This window comes from Erpetoichthys calabaricus, chromosome 17 (genome assembly GCF_900747795.2).
Source record: "Erpetoichthys calabaricus chromosome 17, fErpCal1.3, whole genome shotgun sequence".
Taxonomy (NCBI): Eukaryota; Metazoa; Chordata; class Cladistia; order Polypteriformes; family Polypteridae; genus Erpetoichthys; species Erpetoichthys calabaricus.
Window position 1 is genome coordinate 88731681 of NC_041410.2, and position 26869 is coordinate 88758549.

General features: G+C 44.8%; 1 protein-coding gene across 2 annotated transcripts in view; it reads left to right on the forward strand.

The window, feature by feature from the left end:
- adamtsl3 (ADAMTS-like 3) overlaps window positions 1-26869 on the forward strand; it is a 537604-nt gene that overhangs the window by 14173 nt on the left and 496562 nt on the right. For both annotated transcript variants that reach the window (XM_051920412.1, XM_051920411.1), the window contains exon 2: window positions 9321-9430. In XM_051920412.1, coding sequence (XP_051776372.1) covers window positions 9350-9430 — 81 coding nt within the window. In that variant the 5' untranslated portion in view covers window positions 9321-9349. The remainder of the gene's footprint in view (window positions 1-9320; window positions 9431-26869) is intronic.

Below are 26869 nucleotides of genomic sequence, written 5' to 3' on the forward strand. Positions count from 1 at the left end.
CTTGGGAAGGCTTGGAAGGAGACGATACGTGATTTTCTCGGAGACACTTTAACGTCGCGTGAGACAAAAGGACAGCTGCTGTAAAGGCTTTTAAAAGATCGACGCGCAGCTCAGCGGCAGCAGTAGCAAGCCAGCAGCTGATCCGACTGCATCTCCTTAGCGTGAGTTCACAACGTGACTGGCAGAGATGCAAAGTGGCAGGAGTGTAGCGTGCCCATTGGAAGGGGGTGAACGAGCAAAGTGAGCAGGGGGCAAAGCCCCCTAGTTATATTATAAATATATATGAGAGCGAGTGGTTTATTAGTGGGTGTTGTGTGAGGCTCGATTGAGCGTGGAAGTGCAGCACAACACAAAGGACAACCCAAGGGTGGTCGTTTTAACTCCTGTTTTGTCAGCTTTTCTTCATAATTTATGCACGATGGACTGACCACTTTGAAGTAAGAGGACGAGTCCAACATGACATCATTCAGGGTTACAACACAGTGAGGAGTTACTGGAATCCAGTTGGATCCATTCTACACATACAGTGATCCCTCGCTATATCGCGCTTCGCCTTTCGTGGCTTCACTCCATCGCGGATTTTATATGTAAGCATATTTAAATATATATCGCGGATTTTTTGCTGGTTCGCGGATTTCTGCGGACAATGGGTCTTTTAATTTCTGATACACGCTTCCTCAGTTGGTTTACCCAGTTGATTTCATACAAGGGACGCTATTGGCAGATGGCTGAGAAGCTACCCAACTTACTTTTCTCTCTCTCTCTCGCGCTGACTTTCTCTGATCCTGACGTAGGGGGATTGAGCAGGGGGGCTGTTTGCACACCTAGACGATACGGACGCTCGTCTAAAAATGCTGAAAGATTATCTTCACGTTGCTACCTTCTGTGCAGCTGCTTCCTGAAGCGACATGCTGCACGCTGCTTCGCATACTTAAAAGCTCGAAGGGCACGTATTGATTTTTGACTGAAAACAAACTCTGTCTCTCTCTCTCTCTCTCTCTCTCTCTCTCTCCCTGCTCCTGACGGAGGGGGTGTGAGCTGCCGCCTTCAACAGCTTTGTGCCACGGTGCTTCGCATACTTAAAAGCCAAACAGCCCTATTGATTTGTTTGCTAGAGATTGTTTTCTCTATCTATGTGACATTCTGTGCTCCTGACGCGCACTCCTTTGAAGAGGAAGATATGTTTGCATTCTTTTAATTGTGAGACAGAACTGTCATCTCTGTCTTGTCATGGAGCACAGTTTAAACTTTTGAAAAAGAGACAAATGTTTGTTTGCAGTGTTTGAATAATGTTCCTGTCTCTCTACAACCTCCTGTGTTTCTGCTCAAATCTGTGACCCAAGCATGACAATATAAAAATAACCATATAAACATATGGTTTCTACTTTGCGGATTTTCTTATTTCGTGGGTGGCTCTGGAACGCAACCCCCGCGATGGAGGAGGGATTACTGTATATAGCTTTGCAATGCTGGGTACTTCAGCTAGGGGTGTCTGTGTGTGTGTGTGTGTGTGTTAGGGGGGCTCCACCTTGGCGATCCCTTATAACTGGAAGGTTTCAAGAAAAAGGAAAACCCACAATTGCAGAATCGTCCTCACAGATGTAAGTTCTTCACAGAACTGACTCAAGATGACTGATTTCCAGGTTATGAGGTCACAAGGAAGGAAGGGGAGGGTCCAGACGGACAGACAGGAAGTGACATCAGAGGTGGAGTGGCCCTCAGTCTTCCATTCTGCAGAGGGAAGAGAAGAGAAGGCATTGGTATACAGCGCCACCCCCTGGTCCAGTGGTTACATACCATCATGAAAACCCTTAAGTTGTGTCCCACACACACGTGCATGGTGATATATAGACAGGGGTTGGCAAACGTAAGTTGTGTGCATGGAAAAAGACATGCAGGTAATGATTATTACAATAGCTTTATTAACTTAAAAGAATGTCACAATGGCACAGTGCACTTGGGTACAATTTAAGTGGCTCACATTACCTAAAAGATGGATATGTTTCGTGTACTCACAACTGTAAGCCTACTTTTGCCCACCCTTGTGTGTGTATATAATGATATACATGCCCCCCCATATAGATGAGTATGTGCATACAGTATAGTGTATGTATATACTGTATACGTATGCATTATTAAAAAAGTTTATTATTTTATCATTCTCATTTTGCAGCTAAGACTTCCGCTGCTTATTTGCTTTTCAGGGAGTCCTGACGAACTTCAGAAAGCCTTTGTCTGTGTGTGTGTGTGTGTGTATGCAATGTGGAGTCTAAAGATCAGCAAACGCGTCGTAGCTCCTGTTCGCGTAGTGACAAAGTATTTTCAAACATGAAGGATCAAGATACAAACCAGAGCGGTCCACCCCCAAAATAAGGGAGCCCTCTTCCTTTCGTGCCCAGATGTCCTGAGAAATGTCTGCTCTGCAGCTTTATATTTTGGGAAGCTCGCCAGGATTGCTCTTCACCGTTGCTTGTTTGTTCAACATGTGGCCTATGGATTGCATCCGTATAAGTATGTAGAGCAATGTCTACAGATCGTCGGTTACTCCTTTCATCTTCTCCTGTGTAAAAACTGAGCAGTGCTTAAACAAATGATGCATTTGGTGGATTTCTTCGTTTTGTTGTTGTCATATCACTCATTTTAGAAGTTGTAAATTAGCAAAAATGCAAAATGTGGGCCATTCTAGGCTGTGTAAGTCTTCCTAGTAGTTGTTGATTATATAATATGATAGTCCACTGCCATGTAGTTCTTAACAGTTGTGGTGGACGGCCCGGCCAGGACGCCTCTTTCTTTATATGGTCCTGGGGAACAAGCACGGAGTGATCAGTACCTCCCCCAGGACGCCAGACTGCATGCCCCCTATGGGTGTGGCGGAGGTGCCTCCAGATTCCCACAGGGCTCCAAGGAAGATGGAGTTCTCTACAACTCTGTTGGGATCTGCGCTGGTTCCTGGGCCCATGCGGGCCCACCACACCCGGAAGTGCAGCCGGAAATGGGTCATGAAACACCTGGAGTACTTCCTGGTTGGGCTATAAAAAGAGTCAGGGAGCCAGAGTCGGGTGGAAGGTGGACAAAGCTTGCCAGAGAGGAGTGGAGGAGAAAGGAGAGAGAGAGAGAGAGAGAGAGAGAGAGAGAGAGAGAGAAGGAAAAAGCGTTCGGTTTGTGCTTGAGACTGTGTTGTGCCTGTGGGAAACGAGGAAGGCATTTCCCACGAGGTGAAAGAAAATGAAAAGGCCTTATATTTGTATAAGTGTGCCTCCTGCGTCTGTCTTTGTCGGGTTTGGTGGCTGGCATGCCCCCTAGTGGTCATCTTACGGCGGACTGGTGGCTCTGAGGCTAGGGATCTGCACTGGCAATCGGAAGGTTGCCGGTTCGAATCCCGTAAATGCCAATAGGGACTCTGCTCTGTTGGGCCCTTCAGCAAGGTCCTTAACCTGCAATTGCTGAGCGCTTTGAGTAGTGAGAAAAGCGCTATATAAATGCAAAGAATTATTATTATTATTAATTATTATTACACAGTTCATAAAAGTTTGGCTTAATTAAATAAGCCTAATAAAAGCTTGTGGTTACAGAGCTCGGTATTGTTCTTCACAACGTTAAATAATTGGATTTTATTTTGTCTCCTCATTTAACAGAACATGTTAAACTATTGCTGACCTTTTTAGTTAATTTCATTATCTTTGAGTCGCTATCTTCTAAATGGATGTTTCTATTTATTTGCTTCCTCGAGTGAAGGGAAAATAAGGCGCATTTGAAACGAGCGTAGGATGCAGTGGCGTATGTTTTTATGGGCCTGTAATGCAAGTCTTTTCAACGAAACGCCGAGCTGCATCCAATAAACAGAAAAACAAACATCCAGTTGTTCTTGATTAACTGCAAAAATCTGCGTTCCTGAATGGAGTGACCCAAATAGGAGTACAGCTGTGTGGACACGCCGACACTTACGCGCCTTTACGCTCCCTCCTTCAGTCTGTCGGTTTTTTTTTTTGCATTGCTGCATGTGAGACACCCTGTGAGAAGTTAACCTCGGAGGTCGTGGCGAAGTGTGAAGATTTGGCTAATTGTCTCGTTTCTACGTATCGACAAGGTGCCACTAGACAAAAAACACGTGTTCTCTGGGCTTGCAACACCGCCTTCCGAGTTCCTAATGCTGCCTCGTCTTGCCAAATTTCGAAAAAGAAAAGTACTAGCTCAGTCTTCTGCTGCTTTTTTTTTTTTTTATTTTAAAAGCACATTTTTCTAAAATTTCTTGATAATTTTTGCCATCTGTGCATTGTTCATGCAATTGTTGTACTTTATGCCTGGAATTAAAGAAGAGCACACTGTGTATTTCTTTTGGTTTTTTTTTTTAACAATCTCGAAAGTCACTAAATATTTTATGAAATACCAAATTAACGTTTTGAGGTCCTGATAATTAACAGCTTGCCTGTAGGAGTCTCATTCATTACTGTCTGCAGTAGTGGATGTGGATGAGCGACGTGATTATTCATCCGCGGCCATTCTTGAACTTCTCAGTCGTTTTTATAGACACTTTACTTTGGGCGAACGTTGTTTCCATGCCGTCCTGAAAGTTAATGGGAGATACAGTGGATGCCCAAGAGGGAGAACGGGCATCCCAGCCAGGATAGGAGGCCAGAGTGGAAAGACGGATGGGTTGATTGGCTGGACGAAGAAACAACTTTGCAACCCGCTGGAGTAACACAGGTGGAATCCCATTATAACCAAACTCGCGGGACCATAAAATATTTCGTTATAATAAAATGGGGAAAATATGTATAGTATTGTGACTGGGGCTGCTGGAGTTTCGCCATGTATAACGGTAGCGGAGCAAGGACCGCTCTGGAGCTGCTCTGCTGTGTCTAGTAAACCGTAATTGGTTATCTTCTACAGGATCAGAGTTACCGTGTACCGTGTTTGTCGCACAATGTTTAATATTCAACACCGGGCTGTGATCTGCTGTTCCTCACACAATCCTGATCTGTCTTCTCCAGACCGTGTCTGCCATAGCGGTGATTCCGAGCTGCTGCTGAAGATGGGAGCTAAACCAGGACTCTCGTCTGTGCTGTGGCTCCTAACAGCTCCTGTTCTGAATGAAGGCTCGAGACTGGACCTGCCTTCTCTTAACAGTAATAAAGTTCCTGGATTTTTCCTTGAAAACCTGGACTCCTCTTCTTTCTCGTGCAACTCTGTGAGCCAAGCTTGTCAATACCTGTATAAAAACACAGTGCTTCGTGTATTGCAAAAAACAATTTATTTGAAAATGAGACGTTAGATGTAACTTTTTATTAGAAACACAGGAATGAACACAGAATGAAAACAAGATGTTAGGTGTAACTTTTTTGTTAATAGAAATTCAGGTATGAAAACAAGTCGTTAGATGAAGATGAAGGTGCAATTCCAAAATGTTTCTGCTATGTCATTTTTCTTCATTCCGGAATCAACTTTTTCCAGGATTGTTCATTCTTCTTTTAGCATAAACTGGCGCCATTTTGTTCATCTCAAAGAAAACGTTGAGAAGCGCTATGAAACTCCAACAGTTCAGTATCTGCATAAAACAAGACTACCCACGTGGATGCTTAGTGGACCACTGACTCCAAATTCGGCTCTATGTGTGTGATGTCGCGCCTACATGCTTGCCAAGACTGGAAATTTTGCACCAGACAGAGTGGCGTTAAGTATTTTTTGCATCACATTATTATCTTCGGTGACAATTTTTTGGTCGCAAAAATGTTCATTATACTGAGATTCATATTTCGTTAAAATGAGATTTGTTTAACATGATGTTCTATGAATATTTGTCCGGGCCCACAAAAAATATTCATTATTCTGAAAAATATGTTACTTCGGTATTCGCTATAATGGGAATTAATCAGTGAATGAATTGATAATTTAATTAATAAAGAAACATATTAAATGAATAAAGATGGCAAAAAATAATTAAAGGACGTGCACGCAGATACCACCCAACTTCCCCAACGATGAAAATGACTTGACTAGCAGTGAGCAAATGAAACCTGACAGTCCGGTACAACAAATGCAGATGATGATGATGATGATTGTGAATGGAATGACCCTCCTTCCACCACCGTGAACAGCCACCTGAATGAAAAGTCAATTGTTGTCCTACTGGGATGCTGGTGTTAGTGAAGATTTATTGTTGTTCCTCTAAACTCTTCCTATGAAGTTGGTAGACAGATTGGGAGAGCATGTGGGGGTCATGAGGTCGCTGGAAAGCATTGTGTGGCGCTCCTGATATCTATGCAAAAGGACGAAGGTCCAAGTCTTTAGAGTCCTGGTGCTTCCTGTCTTGCTATATGGTTGCGAGACATGGATGCTATCCGGTGACCTGAGATGAAGACTGGACTCCTTTGGTACTGTGTCTCTCCGGAAAATCCTTGGGTACTGCCGGTGGGACTTTGTGTTGCTCATGGAGTCCAGAATGATGCACATTACCTGCATTGTGAGGGAGCGTTAGTTATGGCTAACCCCGAGGGTTATCCGGCTCATAAGATCCTCATTGTTGGGGACTCGAGTGGCTGGACCAGGCCAAGGGGTCGTCCATGTAACACCTGGCTGTGGCAGATAGAAGGTCATTTCTGGAGGGGGTGGGGGGCAACGCACTGTACCAGTGCATGCTCTCCAACTTGACTTGACTTGCTTGTTCCTCAGACGAAGATGAAACTACACGTAGAAGCAGGCACAGAACAAGAACATATATCCAGGGAAATGGCCCCTGGCCACTTTCATGTGTTGTAAAATGCGTGACGTGCTTGGAAGAGTGATACGGTGTGAAGTGAGGCGTGTTCAGGTGTTCAGGAGAACATGTGGGACACTCAAACCACCCTGAGGGGCACTTTAATGGCTTCTGTGTGCTCTGGACTTCACAGGAGAAATTATTATTTCAGTGCGGCACATTAAATGGTACACCAGTGAGGTGGTTGTGAAAAGTGAAGCACGTTTGGGATTTTCAGTGGGGACACTTCACCCATTGCTTCTACGCACTCTGGACTTAGCCGGTGAGATTATTGCTTTTATGTGTTGTATCAGGCGGCACATCCAGCAGGCAGCTATGAAGAGTGATGTGGTGTGCAAGTTTACAGGGATTCACATTATTGCTTCAAAGCTATTGCAACTACGCTGGGGAGATTATTACTTCAGTGTGGTGCATGGCATGACGCACCAGGGAGGAATCTAGAAAGCGTTATGTGGTGCAAAGTGCTGCGCTCCATCTTCACAGGTAACTCTCCAAAGTCCAGACTACTAGTAGTTTTGGTAAGATGGCGTCAGTGCTAATCAACTAATCTGCACAATTTATCACCTGAGCCCCATCCGTGATAGTTCCTGGTTGAACAATAAGTACATACCATGGAGGAGAACCTAATAAAAGTACCAGCAGCTACCTACCATGAGCTACAAATGGTCCAAGTTCCTACGATGGGGACGCTACAAAAGTTTGAGTTTCTAAAAAAAAAAAATCCCTGGTTCATGAAAAAATTTCCTTTGCTGGGTAAGCACCCAGAGGGTACAGCTTTGAGGAAGCAGCCATACCTACTGTACCACTGCAGCTCCTAAACTTCATTTCTCTGAAATGCACATTAAAATACAGTCCATCCAAAACACCCTTTAAGGCACTGGTTCTTACATTTTTTTTCTCGTTATCTAGTTTTGCCTTTTTTGTGTCCTCGACACCACAGCAATTGTGTGTGGTGTCATGTCATCCAGAGGATCGATCCTCCATGTAGACTTGCCAACAATCGTTGTCTTTTTTTTTTTTTTTTCCCCTTGTAGACTTGCTGATGATCGTTGTCTCATTCAAAGTAGATTTTTTCAACAATCATCTTCTTGTCACCATCCTTGTAGACTTACTGCTGCTGAACGTCTTCTCATTCCCCCCCCCCCCCCCCCCCCCCCTTTTAGTGTTGCCGCTAATCGTCGTCTCCTAAAATTAATTTCTCAGAAAAGCACATTAAAATTTAATCCATTCAAAACACCCTTTAAGGCAGTGCTTCTTAAATTTTTGTTTTCTCATTTTTTTTCTGCTGTGGTATGTCATCCAGGGGTTCCATCCCTCTTGTAGACTTGCCACCGGTTGTTATCTTTTTTTCCCTTGTAAACTTTCCGACGATCGTCGTCTCGTGGTTTTTTGTTTCCCCCAATTGTAGAGTTGCTGGTGATCATCGTCTCGTCACCCCCCTTGTAGACTTGCCATCGATTGTCGTCTCGTGGTTTTTTTTTTTCTCCCCCCTTGTAGACTTGCTGAAGATCATTGTCTCGTCACCCCCCTTGTAGACTTGCCATCGATTGTCATCTTTTTCCCTCCCTTGTAAACTTTCCGACGATCGTCGTCTTGTGGTTTTTTGTTTCCTCCAATTGTAGATGTTGCTGGCAATCATCGTCTCGTCACCCCCCCTTATAGACTTGCCGACGATCGTTGTCTCGTGGGTTTTTTTTTTCTCCCCCCTTGTAGACTTACGCTGCTGAATGTCTTCTCATTTTTTCCCTCCCTTGTAAACTTTCCGACGATCGTCGTCTCGCGGTTTTTTGTTTCCCCCAATTGTAGAGTTGCTGGTGATCATCATCTCGTCACCCCCCTTGTAGACTTGCCACCGATTGTCCTCTTTTTCCACTTGTAAACTTTCCAATGATCGTCGTCTCGTGGTCCCCCCCCCCCTTGTAGACTTGCTGAAGATCATCGTCTTGTCACCCCCCTTGTAGACTTGCCACCGATTGTCCTCTTTTTCCACTTGTAAACTTTCCGACGATCGTTGTCTCGTGGTTTTTTGTTTCCCCCAATTGTAGAGTTGCTGGCGATCATCGTCTCATCACCCCCCCTTGTAGACTTGCCAACAATCGTCGTCTCGTGGTTTTTTTTTTACTCCCCCCCCTTGTAGACTTGCTGAAGATCGTCGTCTCGTCACCCCCCTCTTGTAGACTCACTGCTGCTGAATGTCTTCTCATTTTTTCCCTTGTAAATTTTCCGATGATCGTCGTCTCGTGGTTTTTTTGTTTCCCCCAATTGTAGAGTTGCCATCACTCGCTTTCTCGTTTTTACCTCCTTGTAGAATTCCCGCCGATCATTAACCCACCCCGTCTTGGAAAGTCATGACTCGGCCCCAACCCGAGGTTGAGAGGTTACGTGGCGCCCGGTTTAAGAAACGCTACTTTAAGGTATACTGGAATTGCACCTTGTATTCCAAAGGCATCAGGAACGTACTGTACGTATTTTGAGATCACTAACGGTTAACCTGTCTAGTGGCACCTTTTCGGGGTTTTTTTTTCCAGTTACTTATAATAACCGCAGTTCATTTTTCTTTGTACAGGCTAAAAGCACACAACTCCGGACTCCATTATGCTCCTAAAGAAAGTGGACGGACTCTTTGTGGAATTGAGCTTTGCCGTCTTTCTAACCTGTGTATCTGGGTCTAGTCAGGTAAGTGTGAAAATCATTAGATACTCCGCTTGATGAAATAACAACACGTGTGTAACTTTTTTAAATAAAACATTTGCCTAGCTTAATAGGCTTCAAATTTTACGAAAACGCTGTAAGATACAGTTTATATTTGACGGTGGAGTGAGTGAAAATCAGTTTTAAAGTAACCCTATTTTCAAAGTTTCAGTTTAAATATTTAATTTACTTTAGGGTGTCAGGTTTCAGCCTGCCTTCTGTTTGTTTTCCTTTTCTGTGTCATTTTTTGGTTTATTTTGAAATATTATATTAGATAGAGGTCCTCCCTGCGTGGAGTTTGCATGTTCTCCCCGTGTCTGTGTGGGTTTCCTCCCACAGTCCAAAGACATGCTGGTTAGGTGGATTGACGATTCTAAATTGGCCCTAGTGTGTGCTTGGTGTGTTTGTGTGTGTCCTGCGGTGGGTTGGCACCCTGCCCGGGATTGGTTCCTGCCTTGTGCCCTGTGTTGGATGGGATTGGCTCCAGCAGACCCCCGTGACCCTGTGTTCAGCGTGTTGGAAAATGGATGGATGGATATTAGATAGATACTTTATTAATCCCAAGGGGAAATTCACCTACTCCAGCAGCAGCATACTGATAAAGACAATATTAAATTAAAGAGTGATAACAATGCAGGTATACAGACAGACAATAACTTTGTATAATGTTAACGTTTACCCCCCCGGGTGGAATTAAAGAGTCACATAGTGTGGTGGAGGAACGATCTCCTCAGTCTGTCAGTGGAGCAGGATGGTGACAGCAGTCTGTCGCTGAAGCTGCTCCTCTGTCTGGAGATGATCCTGTTCAGTGGACACAGTGGATTCTCCATGATTGACAGGAGTCTACTCAGCGCCCATCGCTCTGCCACGGATGTCAAACTGTCCAGCTCCATGCCCACAATAGATCCTGCCTTCCTCACCAATTTGTCCAGGCGTGAGGCGTCCCTCTTCTTAATGCTGCCTCTCTAGCACACCACCGTGTAGAAGAGGGCGCTCACCACAACCGTCTGATAGAACATCTGCAGCATTTTATTGCAGATGTTGAAGGACGCCAGCCTTCTAAGGAAGTATAGTCGGCTCTGTCCTTTCTTACACAGAGCATCAGTATTGGCAGTCCAGTCTAATTTATCATCCAGCTGCACTCCCAGATATTTATAGGTCTGCACCATCTGCACACAGTCACCTCTGATGATCACGGGGTCCATGAGGGGCCTGGTCCTCCTAAAATCCACCACCAGCTCCTTGGTTTTGCTGGTGTTCAGGTTTAGGTGGTTTGAGTCGCACCATTTAACATAGTCCTTGATTAGGTTCCTATACTCATCTTCCTGCCCACTCCTGATGCAGCCCACGATAGCAGTGTCATCAGTGAACTTTTGCACGTGGCAGGACTTCGAGTTGTATTGGAAGTCCTATGTATAAAGGCTGAACAGGACTGGAGAAAGTACAGTCCCCTACGAAGAACATAGAACATATTTTTACTGTGGTTAGAAGTTAGAAGTCCTTCATTAGGTCCCTATACTCCTCCTCCTGGAGGTGCATTGTACTTCTGTATTTTTGTAAATATTGCCTTGTTTATTACCACTTAGCTTCTGTGTATTTTATGTTGTTCTTCTGTGTTTCTTGCACTTTGTGGATTGAACCCATAAGGGGCGGGGCCACCCTGCTGTCATCATCATGTGATGAAGCACGTTATGGAGTTATGTTTTTTAAATAAATAGAAATGGAGCACTTGGGCTCCTGGAGGGTGGCTCCAGGGTGTTGCTGGGGGAATTGGCTGGACGGGTATTGACGTGCGGATATTGCGCGGTGCTGACTTCCTCATTAGCGCTCTGGGGTCCCTGATCGTAGCACCTGGGCCTAAACAGAAGCTGTGGGAAAGCACATAAATAGTACATGATGGAACTGGTATGATGCATTAGCTCCATATTTAACCAATGCACATTATCAATAAGTTCACATTTTGCCTTATTTTATCCAATTTATATATTTTTTTTTAACATCCAGGACTGCATAGTTCAATTGACAGGCCATTTCTTGATGTCTGTTCAAGAACAGTCCTGTACGTTTAGATCATTGTCCGAATTTATATTACTGCTTCAATCACTCCTCGTTCAGGAGGGAAAAGGATCCCCCTCATGTGCCAGAGTTTGATTAGCTTCATTTATGGCTCAGGGATGTACAGTGTGCAGTGCCAGTCACTGCAGGTGTCTGGCTACGTTAAACGTTATTGTTCATGACTTAATGCAGTTTCCATTACTAGTCAGAGTTGGATGCAGTTTCACTCGGGGCCTGGAAATGGACTGCACTTTCAGTTAGCATCTGAGATGCGAGTGCAGTTTGAGTCCAGTCGCGGAGATGAGGTGCAGCTCCAGTCTGATCCATTTGTAGCACTTCATTTAAATTCTTGATAATGGATAACACCTCAGTCGGTCCCTACAGCAGAGATGCCATTTCACTCTGCATCTGTGGCTACACGCAGTTTCCTCTCAGTGTCTACAACTGGATGAAGTTCTGGTTCAAACCCATGGGAGCAATTTCACTTGGCGCTTTACTTTCCTTTGAATAACAGTGCTGGCCAGGCAAATCATACCAGCGCATGATGGTCCAAACAAGAACAACAATTATTGGGCTGTATGGCCTTCCAGACAAGGGCTAGTGTTTAGGGGTAGGAGCTCCATCCGGCACTCTGCTCCTTCCCAAATGGGACATAATCTTCTGGGACCATCGCTGTCTTCTAGTCCTCGGACTGGAAGGGGCGGAGTGAGTTGTCCACATTGTATGTTTTCTCTGAGGTGTGGGTGGAAATAAGAGAGAATACTGCCAGTGACGGCGCCCCCTTGAGTCTTGGCGTGAGAGTGCTAGAATCTAATGAGCCTATAAGGTGGCCCTCAGACACTCCTACGTGGCACAGCATTAAAGACCAGCAACTTTTACCTAATCAATTGCATCGGTTTGTTTTTTGAAGGTATATACATCAATTCTGAAATTGATTCTTGCAACACGTTCCAAAAAAGTTGTGACAGGAGTAGTTTAGGGCTAATGACGATGTGACAAGTTGAAATCACAAGGTGATGTGAAGCGGATGGAGGAAATCGTGCTCAAGTATCAAAGGAGCTTCCAAAAAGAGGATGAGTCCTACAAGAGCAAAGATGGGCTGAGACTCCTCCATATTGTCAACAGATGCGTTCACGATCAATCCAACACTTCGTGAGCATCCTTCCTCAAAGACCAATGGGTAGGATTTTGGGTATTTTACCCTCTACAGTGGACAATTACAATTAAAAGATTCAAAGAACCCGGTCCAATCTCGGTGTGTTAAGGGCAAGACTGAAATCCACCTTCTCGGATCCCTCAGATGTCAGTAATGGATATCACGACCTGAGCTTGGGAATACTTCAGTGATACTTCAGAAGGTTTTGTTTTAGAGTTTATCCACAATGTCGGATACAGACAACACACCTATTATGCTTAGCCATCTAGCCAGAATATTTGTATAGTAACTGGGAGAAAAAGGCAACAAAACTGGAAAAAAAACAGTTGTGAAGGTTAGGGGGCTCCACAGATCCCCAAACACCCAAACTAATCCTGGATTCAAATTAAAGGGCATTTATTGCAAGAGGGTACCAAAACCATCAGCTTGCACCCCTTGAGGTATTCCATTGTAGATTTGGAAATGTGTTTCAGATTGTCATTTTGGAGGACCCCCATCCTCTTCTTAACGCCAGATGCTGTGATGTTTGCTTTCCAGAATTTGTTGCTATTTATTTGAATTAATTCTTCCCTCACCCAATGACCTGTCCCCTGTGCCACTGGCTTCCATACAAGCTCAAAGCTGATCAATCCACCACCATGCTGAATAGTTGGAGTCTTTTCTTGGAATTTGGCCCCCTTTTCTTCTCCTAACATACCTTTGCACATTGTGGCCAAAAATGTTCTGTTTTGACTTTACCAGTCCACAGGACTTGTTTCTAGAATCGGGCCTGTTTAGATGTTCATCTGCAAACTTCAGGTGATGCATGTTGAGGCTGGGACGCAGGAAAGGTTTTCTTCTACTGACTCTACCATGAACGTCCTATTTGTTCAGGTGTCACTGCACAGCAGAGCAGTGGACCACCACTCCAAAATCTTCTGAATCTCCATGAAGGTCTTTTGCTGTCAAACAGGGGGTATTTATTTGCCTTTCTAGCAATCCAAAGAGCAGTTCGTTCAGAGGGTTTTCTTGGTCTTTCAGACCTCAACTTGACCTCCACCGTTCCTGTGAACTGCCATTAAAATAATAACATTACGAACTGAGGAAACGGCGAACCTGAAGACCCTTTGCTATCTTTTGGTCACCTTCCTTCTCCTGCTTTATGAGCATCAAGTCTTTTATTTATCTTTAGTGCTGGGCAACTGCTTAGAGGAGCCCGTGGCTGCTGATTGCCAGGATGAGATTTGAGGAGTCCAAAAATGTATACAGCTTTAACAATTTGTGCCACTTGGGACCTCCTAACAATGACTGTAAACAAGCCCTAAGGAGCTAAGGTTTGAGACCAGCTTAGGAGACATCTGAGACCCCAAATATTTTGGGGTGCCCAAACTTTTGCATGGTGCTCCTTTCCTTTTTTCACTGTACAATTGTACAAAACAAAAACAATCCACTAATCTTGCATAAGGTGTCGAACGGCATACGAATCAAGATGGCACCGTTGTGTGCCACTGTGTTCATTTTGGTCCGCTTTATTTTTTAATTGCCCTGTTTACGTCCTTTTTTTATTCAAAATGTCTTTTCTTTGCTGGTATTTGATCATCAATGTCTTTTAGACATGCGATTAACAGTTGACCTGATGTGTTTTGGTGATCTCCTTCTCTTTTATAGCAACCCATTTTAAGCAAGGGGGCACACATTTTTGCATGCCTCTGTAGGTGGGTTATTGTTAAAGAGACTGAGAAAGGCAGGGAATGGTTTTGGAAAGGAACAGAAGATAAGATGCAAACCAGAAGATGGGCAGAGATTCGTGATGGGAAAGTCAAAGGATCCCATCGACGAATCGAAAACCAAACTCCAAACTCGTAGTTGAAATTTGTTTGCACTCGATTTGTTTGACCCAACGCTAACCAAAGAAAGGCACGGCAACTGTTTGTGTTTTTCTTCTGCAAACTCAGGTGACTAGGAGGAGCAGCTCTTATAACCGTCCTGATGGTGACAACACTCGCCGTGCATTTCTGGTTTGTTTCCCTAGTATGGCAGTAACAAACACTCCACCTGTGATAAATAAAGTAGCAATGACAAAGACGTACTGCATATACTCGCGTTTAGCTCTCCCATGTATAAGTCACGGCTTGGTCTTACTGTATAATTTCCGGTATTTTATAATGTTGGTCGTATAAGCCGAATGCAGAAAACTCACGCTATTGGTCCAAGCGATTATGATATGCTAACGTCCACCTGAGAGAGTAACCACGGAGCATACGGCCTTTTGTTTCTATGTATTGTGCTTACGTGACCACACGGTCATACCCAAACTATTCCGAACCGACGTTTGCACTGATTTGTGTTTTTGGTATCTCACACCCTTATCGTAAGAGCATCCCTTATCTACGATAGAAGAAAATATGAAGCTGGTTTTACATTAAAAGTCCTTGAAGTGGCAAAAGAAACTGGTAACCGTGCTGCTGCAACAAAATTTGATGTGTCTGACTAACTGGTGTGAGACTGGTTTCAAGATGCGACTTATACACTAATATATACGGTAATCCTAATAATAAAAAAAGGGTTAAGAGAATTGAAATCTATGTGTTCCAAAACCTAATACGAGCTTGAAAAGGCCCACCAAAATACACCTGGAAAGCCAAAAACAATTTAACTCATTAAATCATTCAATTTATGTGGATAGCCAGCGGACTTTTGTGACTTTTTAGCAGCAGCTGGCAATTTCAGTTTTCATTTTTCATTTTCATGTTGCTTGATTACATTAGAGGGTCTGCTCAGGTTGGACAGTCTGGAGACAAATTCAGAGAGTCGAGATTGCGTTGGTTTGGATATCCGCAGATGAGAGATGAGGAGTATATTGAGAGAAGGGTGCTAAGGATAGAGCTGCCAGGCAAGAGGAACAGAGGAAGGCCTAAGAGAAGGTTTATGGATGTGGTGAGAGAGGACATGCAGGTGATGGGGGGTGACAGAACAAGATGGAGATGACAGGAAGAGATGGAAACAAATGATCCAAAGTGGCGACCCCTAATGGGAGCAGCTAAAAAAAGAAGACTGTGGCTGGTTATTGGAAAGGTGGTTCAAGAAGTGCTGTATGTGAATAAAAATCCTTTATTCTAATCATGTGTGGTGTATTGCTGTGGCTTGGGTTTGGGGATCACTGATGCCCCCTTGTGGTCGCACTAGCTGATTGCTTGTTCATGTGCAAGTGCTCGGCTCAACTGCTCCTCATTTACACTCCATGGATTGTTAAGCAAAGAATCTTCACCCACAAATGTTTAAAAGGAGTTTGAGCAAGATAGACGGGGAAGATGGAATAAAGAAAGGAACAAGAAGAAAGAGAAGGGAGAATAAGTTTGTGGAGAAACCAGGAGTAAAGTCGGGAGTGTGCAGTTGACGGGAGGCAAGGCAATCGGGATGAGGTCCTGTGTGGAATGGCACTTTAGGGGGGTGGGTCAAACCTGCTGAACATCGAAGGAGCAGCGTAGAAACTTGGGTGACTAGGAGGTGCACCTTTTATAACCGTCTTGAAGGTGACTCGCTGTGCATTTCCAATTTGTTTCCTTAGGACGGCAGTAACAAACACTCCACCTGTGATAAATAAATTGGCATTGAAAAAGACGTTATAATAATAATAAAAATAATAAAAGGGTTAGGAGAATTGAAATCTGTGTCCCAAAAACTAATGTAAGCATAAAAGGTCCACCAAAATACAACTGGAAAACCAAAATTAGTCAAACTTAAAACCAGTTATGTGGACTGGACTGCAGACCTTTATGATTTTTTGTTTTTTTTTAGCAGCAGCAGCTCCCATTTTCAATTGTGCGTTTTCACGTCAAATTCTCCACTCTCCTTTCTGGACTTGGTGACTTTTTAATAAGTAGAGTTTCAGAAATTAGAATATTACTAATGAGAAGTCTCACCTGTTATTCAAGGTGTATTGGTGGACGCTGAAAGAAGACGTTTTTGTAAAGCTGAAATAATGTGCCTCCAAGGCAGTGACAGCAGCCACGTCCAACTCCGTAACGGCTGAAATCCCAGACGCCATGGCCTTCGGCCACCAGGCAGCAGGCCGAGCAGCCAAGCTCACCTAAGCTCGTCAGTCAGATCCCTCGAGCCAAACATTGCGGGCGATTGTTTCAAAGCTTGGCTTCCAGCAGTTTCAGGAGACGGGAGGGTTGCCAGGTAAATCAAGGAAAGGGCCAGGAAGTGGCAATACAAATTCAGCAATCTTTGTTGCCAGAAAATGGAGTGTCTAGTCTAGCAGAAAGCAAGAGTTTGCACCAAACTTATGAATGTTTCCTGGCATATTTGAACGTTTTTAATGCAGGCACTAACAGTATACACCGAATAGTTTTAGAGGAAGCGTATACATTGTGAAGCCATGTGCAAGAGTTCATCCCATCTTCTTGTGTCCTGCTCCTTTAATGGTGTTCTAGCATATCTCACATAGGGTGATTCATTCTGCTTCACCACCTAAGGCCACAGGTCCGCCACACCCTCGACCCTCTGCAGTTCGCATACCAGGAGAAGGTGGGAGCGGAGGATGCCATCATCTACATGCTACACTGATCCCTCTCCCACTTGGACAGAGGCAGTGGTGCTGAAAGAATTATGTTTTTGGACTTCTCTAGTGCCTTCAACACCATCCAACCTCTGCTCCTTAGGGACAAGCTGGCAGAGATGGGAGTAGATTCATACCTGGTAGCATGGATCGTGGACTATCTTAAAGACAATCCTCAGTATGTGTGTCTGGGGAACTGCAGGTCTGACATTGTGGTCAGCAACACAGGAGCGCCACAAGGGACTGTACTTTCTCTGGTCCTGTTCAGCCTATATACATCGGACTTCCAATACAACTTGGAGTCCTGCCACGTGCAAAGGTTCGCTGATGACACTGCTATCATGGGCTGCATCAGGAGTGGGCAGGAGGAGGAGTATAGGAACCTAATCAAGGACTTTGTTAAATGGTGCGACTCAAACCACCTACACCTGAACACCAGCAAAACCAAGGAACTGGTGGTGGATTTTAGGAGGACCAGGCCCCTCATGGACCCCGTGATCATCAGAGGTGACTGTGTGCAGAGGGTGCAGACCTATAAATACCTGGGAGTGCAGCTGGATGATAAATTGGACTGGACTGCCAATACTGATGCTCTGTGTAAGAAAGGGCAGAGCCGACTATACTTCCTTAGAAGGCTGGCGTCCTTCAACATCTGCAATTAGATGCTGCAGATGTTCTATCAGACGGTTGTGGTGAGTGCCCTCTTCTATGCCGTGGTGTGCTGGGGAGGCAGCATAAAGAAGAGGGACGCCTCACGCCTGGACAAACTGGTGAGGAAGGCAGCTCTATTGTGGGCATGGAGCTGGACAGTTTGACATCCGTGGCAGAGCGACGGGCGCTGAGCAGACTCCTGTCAATCATGGAGAATCCACTGCATCCACTGAACAGGATCATCTCCAGACAGAGGAGCAGCTTCAGCGACAGACTGCTGTCACCGTCCTGCTCCACTGACAGACTGAGGAGATCGTTCCTCCCCCACACTATGCGACTCTTCAATTCCACCCGGGGGGGGTAAACGTTAAAATTATACAAAGTTATTGTCTGTCTGTATACCTGCATTGTTATCACTCTTTAATTTAATAATTTAATATTGTTCTTTATCAGTATGCTGCTGCTGGAGTATGTGAATTTCCCCTTGGGATTAATCAAGTATCTATCTATATATCGATCGATCGTGGCATGGTGACAATGTAATTGGTAATGCTGCCTCATGGCATCAGTGGTTCTGCCTTATCTGTGCAGAGTTCACCACCTTTTGGACATGGCCCCCCGTGGACTGTTCCTACTTCAACTATATGCCTAAAGCCAGCCCTGGCTCCTGGAACCTCCACATCGGCCATTGACACTGCTCCCTTTCAAGACACTAAACAGCGTCAACACTGCATGTCCTGTCCTCATGTGGTGCTGTGCATTAGGGGTCTGTGGTTTGGATACAGTTTTAGTAAAAGCAGTGTGGCTCAGGCTTGTGGTTGTGTGATGCTGCGAACGGGGAAATTAATGTAGGAGGAGAACGGACAACCCGGCTGGATCCAAAGATGTTCCATTACTCAGAAGGGAAGCCAGTGCAATGAAGCACACGGATTGGCTGGCGGGATGGAAAAATAACTGTGCCCGGCTGGTATCGTTTAGCAGGGGGACTGAGAAAAGCAGAGGACTGGGAGTCATTCCATTTTCCATACAATAGGCGGCAATGGTCTTCATATGGTAACCCACTCGGGACACCTGCAGGGATGCTTGGAGTCTGGAGGTGCAGCCCTGTTGGGGTCCCTGGGTATCATCAGAGGTTGCGTTCAGAGGGGGAGGACTTCCCTACTTTTTCTATGGCCCGGAAGTGCTCCCTCAAGGATATAGCGTAGCACTGGAAACACTTCATTGGAGTCAGAGTCGGGAGACAGCGGGCAACACTCCATGAAGGCCGTAAGGAGGAAGGATTGCTTGATGACATTAGAGGGACTGCTTAGGTTGGATTGCTTGGAGACAAAGCCAGAGAGGTGAGATTGTGTTGGTTTGGACGTGTGCAGAGGAGAGATGCTGGGAATATTGGGAGAAGGGTGCTAAGGATAGAGCTGCCAGGTAAGAGGAACAGAGGAAGGCCTAAGAGAAGGTTTATGGATGTGATGTGGGTAGACATGCAGGTGGTGGGGGTAACAGAGCAAGAAAATGGGGACAGAAAGATATGGAAGAAGATGATCCACTGTGGCGACCCCTAACTGGAGCAGCCAGAAGAAGAAGACTGTGGCTGAATATTGGAAAGGTGATTCAAGAAGTGCTGTATGTGAATAAAAATCCTTTATTCTAATAATGTCTGGTGTATTGCTGTATCTTGGGTTTGGGGATCACTGATGCCCCTTGTGGTCACAGTAGCTGAATGCTTGTTCATGTGCAGACACTCGGCTCAGCTATTCCTCACTGACACTCCATGGGTTGTTAAGCAAAGATCTTCACCCACAAATTTATAAAAGGAGTTTGAGCAAATTAGATGGGGAAGATGGAATAAAGAAAGGAATGAAAAAGGTTGTGGAGAAACCAGGAGTAATGGTGGGAGTGTGCAGTTGACAGGAGGCAAGCCAATCGGGATGAGGCCCCGTAAGGAGTATGTGGAATGGCACTTAATGGGTGGGATGCAACTTCTGGACATCGAGGGAGCAGGAGCGGCCGTTTGACGTCAAAGGGTTGTCTGGGCTTGCGAGTGTCTGAGATAAAAACCAAGATGCAGGCCTTTAATGACCTCTTGGGCACAACAGTGTGTCTGTCTGTGGAGAGAGTGCCGACCTCGTCGAGAGGTTTACTGACCTCGGCAGTGACATTCATGTCTCTGGTGACTCTTCCTATGAACAACAAGAATATTTCTTTCTAGAGCACATTTTCATACAAGTGATGGAGCTCAAAGTGCTTTACAGGATGAAGAAAGAGAAAAAAGACAAAATATATAAAAATTAACATGGAATAAAAGTAAGGTCCGATGGCCAGGGAGGACAGAAAAAACAAAATAAAACTGCAGACAGCTAGAGAAAAAAACAAAATCTGCAGGGGTTCCAGGCAACAAGACCACCCAGCCAGCCCCCACAAGGCATTCTACCTAACATAAATGATCAGTCAGTCCTCATGGTTTTCAGGGTTCACATGGAAGAACTTGATGATGATGGCCATGTGGACCTCTGGCCTTCAATCCATCAATGTAGGAAAAGCACCGTGCTTTGATAGGGTGGTGGGGGCGCAGATCACCATCACGGAAAACCGGAAAAAGAACAGCAGAGAAAGTAGGGGTGAGTACAGATTTTGGAGCTACCATGAATGATAGTCAGTAGATGGATTGGGAGAGCATGGGGGGGGTCATGAGGTCACTGAGAATTGGTGTGTGGCACTTCCAATATCTCTGTAAAAGGACAAAGGTCCGAGTCTTTAGAATCCTGGTGCTTTCTGGTTTGCGAGACATGGACCCTGTCCAGTGACCTGAGATGATGACTGGACTCCTTCAGTGCTGTGTCTCTTCAGCGGGTCCTTGGGTACCACCGTTTTGACTTTGTGTTGCTCATGACCTGCATTGTGAGGGAGCGTCAGTTACGGCACTACAGCCATGTGGTGCGATTCCCCGAGGGTGATCCAGTTCACAGGACCCTCATTGTTGAGGACACCAGTGGCTGGACCAGGCCAAGGGGACACCCACATAGCACCTGTCTGTGGCAGGTAGAAGGTCATTTCTCGAGGATGGGCCTGGACTGCGTGTCTGCCTGGGGGGGGGGGATGCTAACCAGGATCCCGAACTGTTTCGTTGTGTGGCACCGTGCCGTACCAATGCATGCTCCCCAACCTGACATGACCTGACCTGGTTGTCCTATGGATGCCAAGAGAAGGGGGGTAGGACGATGGATATGAACTGGGGCACCCCAGAAATGCTCCATTGAGGTGGCTGGCAAACCGAGCCCTTTTAATGGATGACTGTGCTTGTTCTAGTAGGTGAGCGAAGGCTGAGAAGGGAAAGAAAGGCACAAAGGCTTAGGGAACAGAGAAGACCCCCCACCCTGACATTAACTCTGTGTTTTCAGTCTTATTTGGACAAGGATTGTTTGAATACATTGCATGATGCCCTTGACCCCACTCTTATTCTCTAGCTGTAGTCTATCCTGGGTAGCGGTTTATGCCAAGGCTGTGACATCACCCCCCCTCACCCATGGATACCTCCTCACCAGCGATCGTCCTCTCATTTCTCCCTTCTCTTTTTCTTCTTTCGACACACTAGTACCCACCTTTTTATTTCCGTGGCAATGCCCGCTGCCGCTAATTAATTACCCGCGCCTCTCCCTCGCAGTTTATCACACGCATTCATGTGACACCGGTTCTCTTAAATGAGTGGATTGTATGCATCAGAGAATTAGATCTACCTGTTTGAAGGATGGGTGGTGCAGTCGTAACGCTGCTGCCTCACATTAAGAAGACCAGGGGTTCACGTCCCGAGTCCTCCCTTTCTGGAGTTTGCATGTTCTCCCTGTGTCTGCGTCGGTTTCCAAAGACATACAGGTTAAGGTGGATTGGCGACACTTGACAGTGCCGTGTGTGTGTTGACCCTGTGATGGACTGGTGCCCTCTCCAGGGTTTGCTCCCTGCCTTGCACCCTGTGCTAGCTGGGATAAGCTCTGGCACACCCCTGCGACCCTGTTCAGGGCATAGTGGGTTAGAAAATGACTGAGTGTTTGAAGGATGAGTGGTGCAGTGGTAGCGCTGCTGCCTCGCAGTAAGGAGACCTGGGTTCGCTTCCCGGGTCCTCCCTGCGTGGAGTTTGCATGTTCTCCCCGTGTCTCCTCCAGTTTCCTCCCATGCAGGTTAGGTGCCTTGACGATCCTCTTTGTCCCTCGTGTGTGCCTTGTGGTGGGCTGGCACCCTGCCTTGGGATTTGTTCCTGCCTTGCTCCATGTGTTGGCTGGGATTGGCTCCAGCAGACCCCCGTGACCCTGTGTGAGGGTATAGAGGGTTGGATACTGGATGGATGGATGGATAAAACCAATCAATAAATTAATCCAATAAAAAATGCCCCACATGCCCAGGCTTACCCCAGTATCTATCTATCTATCTATCTATCTATCTATCTATCTATCTATCTATCTATCTATCTATCTATCTATCTATCTATCTATCTATCTATCTATCTATCTATCCTGCCTACTATACTAAAATTTCTATCTATCTATCTATCTATCTATCTATCTATCTATCTATCTATCTATCTATCTATCTATCTATCTATCTATCTATCTATCTATCTATCTATCTATCTATCTATCTATCTATCTATCTATCTATCTATCTATCTATCCTGCCTACTATACTAAAATTTCTATCTATCTATCTATCTATCTATCTATCTATCTATCTATCTATCTATCTATCTATCTATCTATCTATCTATCTATCTATCTATCTATCTATCTATCTATCTATCTATCTATCTATCTATCTATCTATCTATCTATCTACTAAATCCTTCAGGGTTCCTTTTAAGAAAGCCATTGGCAGAGCTTTGCATCCGAGACCAGCATCAAGACGTCTCTGCTTACCCACAAGATAAGAGCTAGAAGGTCAAGTGAAATTCTCGGGGTCACCGGTAATGTCAACGACCGGATTGGGGTTTGAGCCGGAAGTCTTAAATCACCCTGCCCGGAGAAGTCTACGGATTGGAAATCCAGGCTTAATGTGACAAGCCAGCGAATATTTACAATACGAAAGCCTGTTGGAACTACGCACCCTCCTCTTCTCCCAAAGTGAACCCCGTGCGGAGCTCTCCATCTTCTTCCTCGTCTTTCCTTGTAAGACAGATGAACAATGTGCAAAGTAAACAGTTTTCTTTATTTGTCCATTTTATAAACAGATGTGCAGCGCGAGGCAAAGAAATACAACCGGTGGATCTAAGACGTGACTTTAAAAATCCTGTCCCCGAGACACCCAGATGTTTGGTGAAATGCCTGAAAAGTTGGCAGCGCTTTAAGCCAGGCGTACTTTTTCATTTCTTTTCTTTTTTTTTCTTTTTTTTTTTTTTTAGTTAATTGTAAGCAGCACCTTTTCTTTCGTATTTTTCTTTTCTTTTTCTTTCCCTGAGATCTTTCGCTGGAAGGTCCTCTGGGTGTTTTTTTTTTTTGCTTTGGCTCGCTTTATACAGACACTCGGAAACGTATTCATCATTTGTTTTTCACACTTAATTTACGTCACCCCCAGTGTACCACTCACACATAAGAAAACAGGCTGGGAATTATTCATGAAGTGCGTGTGAAGAGCCTTAGGCTCTCGTAAGTGGAAGGGGTCCGGCTAGTCTGGACAACCCTGCCATTTCATTTTAGTGGTGATGAGAACCAAATTTTTCGCTTGCAACAACTTAGCTGGCTCTTTCTCTTCAAGTGGCTTATGTGCTCCGAGCACCAGTCTGGTTTTCAAAGACCCAGAGTGTCTCAGCAACAGCTGCTGCAGCCCAGTATGAGAATCGAAGATCAAATTTAATACCAAAATGGGGGGTATGTGGGTGGGGGAGCTCATTACCCAATTACATCCTGGGAGGGACAATACTGGGAAAACTACTTGGGCTAGTATGTTAGGGGGTTACTGGGTGATGCTGTGGGGTTTCTGTTCAGCCCACCACTCCAACAGATGCCAGCACCCAATCGCTTGTTACCTTTAGTCCGGCTACTGCAGGGTTGCCTGATTTGGTTATAATTTGCCAGCAAGGAAAGCAGGATGACATGGGGACCACCATGAAAATGTTAAATTACTGCCTGCATTTGTTCCTTGGTTTATGTACAGTATGTTTAATACATTTTATTTATATAGCACCTTTCCCATGCTCAGGGTGCTTACCCTTTTATACAAAATTTTTGTTATTTTTTGAGTTATTATTATTCATGTGTGTTGTGCATATATGGAAATTCTGTCCATATTATGTATGTATTACTAGCCGTCCCCCACGCCTCCGCCCGAGTAGTAGTGAAACAGGACAGCGAGGAGGTACCCACCCAGCTCCCCACACACTTGACGTCACTTTTCCCTCTCTCCTTGGCCCGCAGCCTCTGTTTCGGATTAGCGAGAATAAATCGCTCCTGCAAGCAAACTATGAGAAAAGTCACAAAATCAACTGGAATGTTCAAGCAAATTCTAGAAAAAAATTCCCCTGTAGCCCTGCATCAGCCTCATTGCTCTTCTCTGGACTTTCTCTTGTGCTGTTGTGTCCTTCTTGTAGCCTGGAGACCAAAACTGGACCCTGGACTCCAGATGAGGCCCCACCAGTGTGTTATAAAGCTTCAGCATCACATCCATGGACTTGTACTCCACACATCAAGGCGCTATATAACCTGACATTCTGTTAGCCTCCTTAATGGCTTCTGAACACTGCCTGGCAGTTGATAGTGTAAAGTCCACTAAGACTCCTAAATCCTTCGATTTCCAGACGTCCCATTGTGTATTCAGACCTCACATTTTTACTTCTTACATGTAATACTTTACATTTATTGACATTAAACAGTTAACAGGTTCAACTCCTTCAGTCTTTCCTCATAACTCATCCCCTGTAGCCCTGAATCAGCCTAGTCGCTGTTCTCTGGACTTTCTCTTGCGCTGTTATGTCCTTTTTGTAGTCTGGAGACTAAAACTGTACCCAGGACTCCAGATGAGGCCTCACCAGTGAGTTTTAAAGTGTCAGCATAACCTCCTGTGACTTGTACTCCACACATCAAGGTGCTATATAACCTGTCATTCTGTTATCCTTCTTAATGGCTTCTGAACACTGCCTGGCAGTTGATAGTGTCAAGTCCACTATGACTCCTACATCCTTCGATTTCCAGACCTCCCATTGTGTATTCAAACCTCACATTTTTACTTCTTACATGTAATACTTTACATTTACTGACATTAAACAATTAGCAGGTTCAACTCCTTCAATATTTCCTCATAACTCATCCCCTGTAGCCCTGAATCAGCCTCATTGCTCTTCTCTGGACTTTCTCTTGTGCTGTTATGTCCTTTTTGTAGCCTGGAGACCAAAACTGCACCCAGGACTCCAGATGAGGCCTCACCAGTGTGTTATAAAGCTTCAGCATCACCTCCATGGACTTGTACTCCACACATCATGGCGCTATATAAAATGACATTCTGTTAGCCTTCTTAATGGCTTCTGAACACTGCCTGGCAGTTGACCGTGTCGAGTCCACGAAGACTCCTAAATCCTTTGATTTTCCGACCACCCATTGTGTGTTCAAACCTCACATTTTTACTTCCTATGTGTTTTACTTTACATTTACTGACATTAAATGGTTAACTCCTTAACCCGGGGAGAACATGCAGAATTCCGGCAGGGAGGACCCAGGAGGCGAACCCTGGTCTCCTTACTGCGAGGCAGCAGCAAGCAGTCCCTAGCATGGAGTGCATGAACATGAGGGTTACAGTATGAGGGTGGCAGATGCTTTCATCGGTGTGCTTGCTACCTTGAAACTGGATTTCCCTTCAGCAGTGTTGAAAACTTTCCAAGGATTTAAGTACTTTTGGAAGCTGTCGTATATTTCCTTTCATGTATTTTCCTAACTGCTTTTTCCTGTTTAGATTTGCTTGCAAGGACCGGTGGTCATTATGGCAGTGGGCACACGGCAGGAACCAGCCCTGGGCAGGGTGCCATCCCATACACTGGCACACTCGCATAAACACGGTTAATTTACATTTGGCAGTCTATTTAACTCTACATCTTATAGGTATTCATACTTAAAATATAAAAAGTCACTTTGTTTTATCTTCACTCAAAGCATCCTCCTTGTGCAGAGCGTGACATGCAGTGGATTCAGAAGGTATCGAGACCCCTCACTTTCTAGAGAGAATCTGGTTCTGAGGGTACTTCATGTTTCTCAAATTGATTAAGAAAGTTTTTATTTTATCTCCATTCAGCTTTTTTGTTTATATAATGACCGTTATCGTCAGTTATGTCACCGGTTGTGACGATATACAATGGGCTCATTAAGTGTTCAGACCCCTTCACTCTCTGCCCACTTTACTGTGTTGCAGATTTCATTTAAAAAAGATAAATTTGCCATTTTTGCCCGTCAGCCTACACGCAATAACCTATAATGCCAAAGTGAAAGCATGATTTCCAGAACAGATTTGCAAATTTTATTAAAAGTCAAAAACTGAAATCTCTCATTCCTTGAGGTACTGAAACCTTTAATTCAGTACCCAAGCCCCTCAATTCCAGCTCTTTGATTCTTCTTGGTCAGACTCTTCAAGCTTTGCACTCCTGCATTTGAGCAGATGATCCCCTTCTTCTTGGCAAGTCCTGTCATGCTCCATTAGATTTAATGGCAAGTGTCAGTAAAACTGCCATGTTTAGGTCTCTCTAAACACGTGTTCTGTAGGATTTATGAGCGGAAGTGTGGGCTTTGGCCGGACCACTCAAAGAGTTGTCTTGTAAGCCACTCCAGTGTCGTCTTCACTGTATGCTCAAAAGGTGAATTGTCGTCCCAGTCTGAGGTGGTGTGCAATCTGGAGCAAGTCTTCCTCAAGGATCCCTCTGTGTTTGGCTCCATTCATCCTTCCCTTAATTTAACTTCAACTTTATTGTCATATGTACACAATAATAATAATAATAATTCATTACATTTATATAGCGCTTTTCTCAGTACTCAAAGCGCTATCCACAATGAAAATCCTA